Source organism: Mandrillus leucophaeus, unplaced genomic scaffold, assembly GCF_000951045.1.
Source record: "Mandrillus leucophaeus isolate KB7577 unplaced genomic scaffold, Mleu.le_1.0 Scaffold53, whole genome shotgun sequence".
Lineage (NCBI taxonomy): Eukaryota > Metazoa > Chordata > Mammalia > Primates > Cercopithecidae > Mandrillus > Mandrillus leucophaeus.
In genome coordinates this window covers 996,237-1,000,988 of record NW_012105697.1, presented here as the reverse complement: position 1 = coordinate 1,000,988, position 4,752 = coordinate 996,237, and the positions used below count along the sequence as shown (strand labels likewise).

At 58.5% G+C, this 4,752-nt stretch overlaps 1 protein-coding gene across 1 annotated transcript in view; it reads left to right on the top strand.

Moving 5' to 3' along the window:
• Positions 1 to 1,884: 1,884 nt before the first annotated feature.
• PPP1R12C (protein phosphatase 1, regulatory subunit 12C) overlaps positions 1,885 to 4,752 on the top strand; it is a 38,100-nt gene continuing 35,232 nt past the window's right edge. Inside the window, exons 1-3 of the mRNA XM_011996941.1 lie at positions 1,885 to 2,110; positions 2,685 to 2,815; positions 2,895 to 3,013. Of these exons, the coding sequence (XP_011852331.1) occupies positions 2,012 to 2,110; positions 2,685 to 2,815; positions 2,895 to 3,013 (349 nt within the window). The 5' untranslated portion in view covers positions 1,885 to 2,011. The remainder of the gene's footprint in view (positions 2,111 to 2,684; positions 2,816 to 2,894; positions 3,014 to 4,752) is intronic.

Genomic DNA, 4,752 nt, shown 5'->3' with positions numbered 1-4,752 from the left:
GGGAGGGAAGGGGGATGCGGGACCTGCCGGTTCTCAGTGGCCGCCCTGCGCTGCCCTCTCCCGGAGCCTGAGCTGCTCTGGCGCGGGGTCTGGTGCATTTCACTGATCCGGGTGCTGCTGCTTCCATACGCTTCCCAAGAGGAGAAGCAGTTTGGAAAAACAAAATCAGAATAATTTTGAGTTCTAATTTTGGGTCTTCACCTTTCTAGCCCCGAATTTGTACTGTTCCTCTGTGCATCAGTTTTCCCTGTGAGATAAGGCCAGTAGCCGCCCCGCCCTGGCAGGGCTGTGGCGAGGAGGGCGTGTCCGTGTGGAAAACTCCCTTTGTGAGAATGGTTCGTCCTAGGTGTTCACCAGGTTGTGGCCGCCTCTACCCCCTTCTCTTTCTCCATCCTTCTTTCCTTAAAGAGGCCCAGTGCTATCTGGGACGTACTCCTCCGCCCGGAGCGGGTCCCGGGGTCCCTCTTCCCTAAGGCCCTGCTCCGGGCCTCTGGGTTTGAGTGCTTGGCAAGCCCAGGAGAGGCGCTCAGGTTCCCTGTCCCCCTTCCTCGTCACCATCCCATGCCCCTGGCTCTCCTGCACTTTCCCTACAGGGGTTCTTGGCTCTGCTCTTCAGACTGAACCCCCTTCCCCTGCATTCCCCAGAGGCCCCAGGCCACCTAGTTGGCCTGGACCTGGCGAGAGGTCGCCCCAGCCCAGTCCGCCAGGCTGGCTTTCAGATGGATTCTCCTCCCACTGTGGGGTGACTGCTTGGCAGACTCACTCTTCGGGGTATCCCAGGAGGCCTGGAGTATTGGGGTGGGCTGGAGTTCAGGGAAGAGGGGATTCCCTTCTCAGGTTACGTGGCCAGCAAGCAAGGGAGCTGGGTTTGAGTCAGGTCTGGGTGTGGGGTGACCAGCTTATGCCGTTTGCCCAGAACAGCCTGGTTTTAGCGCTGAAACCCTAAGTCCTATGAAAACAAGGACGGGATCGCCGTCTCTGGGTGACTCTTGAGTCCCGGCCAGTTTCTCCACCTGGGGCTGTGTTTCTCCTGCATCCTTCTTGAGGCAGGTCCCCAAGCATCAGCCCCCTGCTATAGCAGTTTCCGAGTTCTTAGGGTACCCCATGTGGGTTTATCAACCACTTGGTGAGGCTGGTACTCTCCCCCCATTCCTGCCCTCCCACTGCCTTAGTGGCTAGGGGATTGGGGGCTAGAGTAGGAGGGGCTGGGAGCCAGGATTCTTAGGGCTGAACAGAGAACTGGGGGCCTGGGCTTCTGAGTCTGAGGGAGGAGGGGCTGGGGGCCTGGGCTCCTGGGTCTGAGGGAGGAGGAGCTGGAGCCTGGACTCCTGGGTCTGAGGGAGGAGGGGGCTGGAGCCTGGACTCCTGGGTCTGAGGGAGCAGGGGCTGGAGCCTGGGCTCCTGGGTTTGAGGCAGGGAGTGCTGGGCCTGGACTCCTGGGTCTGAATGGGGAGAGGCTGGGGGCCTGGGCTCCTGCATCTGAGGACGGAAAGGCTGGGGCCTGGCCTCCTGGGTTGAGTGGGGGAGGGGATGGGCCTGGCCTCCTGGATTAAATGGGGAGGGGCTGGGCCTGGACTTCGGAGTCCCTGGTGCCCAGGCCTCAGGCATCTTTCACAGGGATGCCTGTACTGGGCAGGTCCTTGAAAGGGAAAGGCCCATCGCTCTCCTTGCCCCCCTCCCCCATTGCCATGACAACTGCATGGAAATAAACGAGTCGAGTTCATCCCGTTCCCAGGGCACGTGCGGCCCCCTTCACAGCCGAGTTTCCATGACCTCATGCTCTTGGCCCTCGTAGCTCCCTCCCCCCTTCTCCAGATGGGCAGCTTTGGAGAGGTGAGGGACTTAGGGGGTAATTTATCCCGTGGATCTAGGAGTTTAGCTTCACTCCTCCCTCAGCTCCAGTTCAGGTCCCAGGGCCCATCCAGTGTCCACAAGGCCTGAGGCAGGTTTCTCCCCCAACCCCCTGGACTTTGGCTTTTGTCCCCCCAAGTTTTGAACTCCTAAGGGAAGAATGAGAAACGTTGGCCCGTGTAAGTCCCTTGCTGCAGTGCCCCGTGCAGAGGAGGCCTCAGTGAACAGGAGTGTGACAGCCTGGGGCCCGGACACACAGGTGTGCAGCTGTCATCTGGGAGTCCTGCCCGGGCCCCTGAGTCTGTCCAGCACAGGGCGGCCTTCCCCCACCCTGCATAGGCCTGGGCCCGCGGCTTCGCTCCTGCACAGTGTCTGCCGGGGTGGTTTCTAGGCTTGATCCTTGGCAGGACCTGGCTGAGTTTAAGGCAGGAGGGGCTGGGGCCAGGACTCCTGGCTCTGAAGGAGGAGGGGCTGGAACCTCTTCCCTAGTCGCAGCCCTGGAAGCGCCACCTGCGGGTGGTCAGGGGGTTTTGCTGTGTCTGACAAGTACCATGTGGGGTTCCCGCACCCGGATGAGAAGCCCCCTCCCTTCCCCGCTCACTTCCTGTTTGCAGGTAGCCGGGAGTCCTTTTGTAGTTTCCACTGAGCGCGGAAGGCTTGTCGGACCTGACCATTGGGCAGTCGGGGGTATCTTAAACAGCTGGCGGCCAGAGGCTGTTGGGGTCGTTTTCCCCACTGTCCTGGCACCGTGTCCCTGGATCTGTTTTCGTGGCTGCCTTGCTGGGACACCGTGGCTGGCGGAGGTGCGGCTGACGGCTGTTTCCCACCCCCAGGCCTGCATTGATGAGAACCTGGAGGTGGTGCGCTTCCTGGTGGAGCAAGGCGCCACTGTGAACCAGGCGGACAACGAGGGCTGGACGCCCCTGCACGTGGCTGCCTCCTGTGGCTACCTAGACATCGCCAGGTGAGGCAAGGGAGGGCTGGGCAGGACCTGGTCGGGGTGGGGGCCTGGACCCTCAGCCCTGACCAACCCCCACCCCCAGGTACCTCCTGAGCCACGGGGCCAACATCGCCGCCGTCAACAGTGACGGGGACCTGCCCCTGGACCTGGCCGAGTCGGACCCCATGGAGGGGCTGCTGAAGGCGGAGATCGCCCGCCGAGGTGGGCTCTGGTGTGCTGTGTGTGGGGTGGGGGACACCTCCTCACCTCTGGTCTCCAGGCTGAGAGCTTTAGAGGCCGCCTGGGCACCGAGGCTGACCCTGCTTGCTAGGATTGTCTTTCTGTGTGCCTCAGTTTCCTCACCTGTGAAATGGGGGCATGGAGGCCTGCCTCCAGGATTGCTTGGAGCCCAGCAGAGGCACAAGATAAGAACTCAAATCCCTACCAACTGGGATTGTGATTTCACTCCTTGAGTAGCTGAGGAGATTGAAATGCCAGGGCGGGGTGGGTGGGTGGTTGGACTCACCCTGAAGTGCGTTAGGCAGAATTGCTGGAACCCTGCCACAGGTCTTTCTGGGAGGGGATGCGTTTACTCGGGGGGGAGTAGGAGCATGCAGGGGTTGCCAGAGACTGGTCTCCCTGTCCTCTGAGACTCATGGTACCCCAGAGACTGGTCTCCCTGTCCTCTGAGACTCATGGTACCCCAGGAGCCTTCATATGGGGTCCAGGAGTCCCTGAAACTGTGGCCAGGTTCATTTTTCTAGAGAAGGGCTGTTGCTTCTAGCAGGTGTGTGATGGCCACACAGGATCCCTGGGTCCCCAGCGTGGCTTCTAAAGTCCTGGGCTCACCTCCCCGCTCTGCCTGTGACTGGCGACTCCAGGCATGTCCCTGCAGCTCGCTTCCCTGATTTCCTAAAACAGGACCACCGGCACCGCCGCATGGGGTGGTTGTCAGGGTCTGGCTGGGTTTGGGTGGAAGGGTGTGAGCATAGTTCCTGCAGATTCCGGGGGACCGTGTGGAAGGAAAGGAAGCCTGACGAGGAAACGAGATACCGGCAGCCTCCCAGACTTCTGATGCAGCTGTCCTTACAGGGCCGCTGGCCAGGCTGAAAAAGGATAGGATTCCTCAGGGGTTCAAGGGGCCACAAGAGCCACACAGGAGGAGTAACTAGTGAGACACGTGACGGCGGAGATCTGAGGTTTGGGAGCCCTTCTTTGGTTGAAATGGGGAGTGGCTCAAATCAGCCCTAGACCTGGATTCTTTCTCTTCCCTCCCCCCAAGTTTTTACTTTGGGAAAGCTTGAAATTGACAGAAAAGTTGGAACAATAGCATGTGACTACCCATATGACTTTCACTAAGTGTCACCAGTGTGTGGTGGTGGTTTTTTTTTAGACAGCTTTTTGAGATATAATTCACGTACCCTACAATTCACCCAAAGTGCACACTTCAGTGCTTTTTAGTATATTCACAGGGTTGGGCATTCATGACCACATTGATTATAGAACATTTTCATCATCGCCCAACGAAACCCTGCAACCCCTTAGCCATCACCCCCAACCATGCAGCCCGCCCTCATGCAGCCCTCTCTGTCTTCTGTCGCTGTAGATTTGCTGTTTTGTATGCGTCACATAGAGGGAATCATACAGTATAGAATCATCAGTTTTTAACTTTTTGGTACATTTGTGTTCTCTCTCTCTGTCCCTCCCTTGCGATCTCTTCCCAGGTACAGACATGAACACATTTTTTCCTATGCTTCCTCCTCCTCTTTTTTCCTTCCAAATCTCCCTTCCTTTCTTCCTTCCCATCCCTGCCTTTCCATTCCTGAGCTTTTTTTTTTTTTTTGAAATGGGGTTTCACTTTTTGCCCAGGCTGGAGTGCAATGGCATGATGGCATGATTTCGGCTCACTGCAACCTCTGTCCCCATGATGGCATGATTTCGGCTCACTGCAGCCTCTGTCC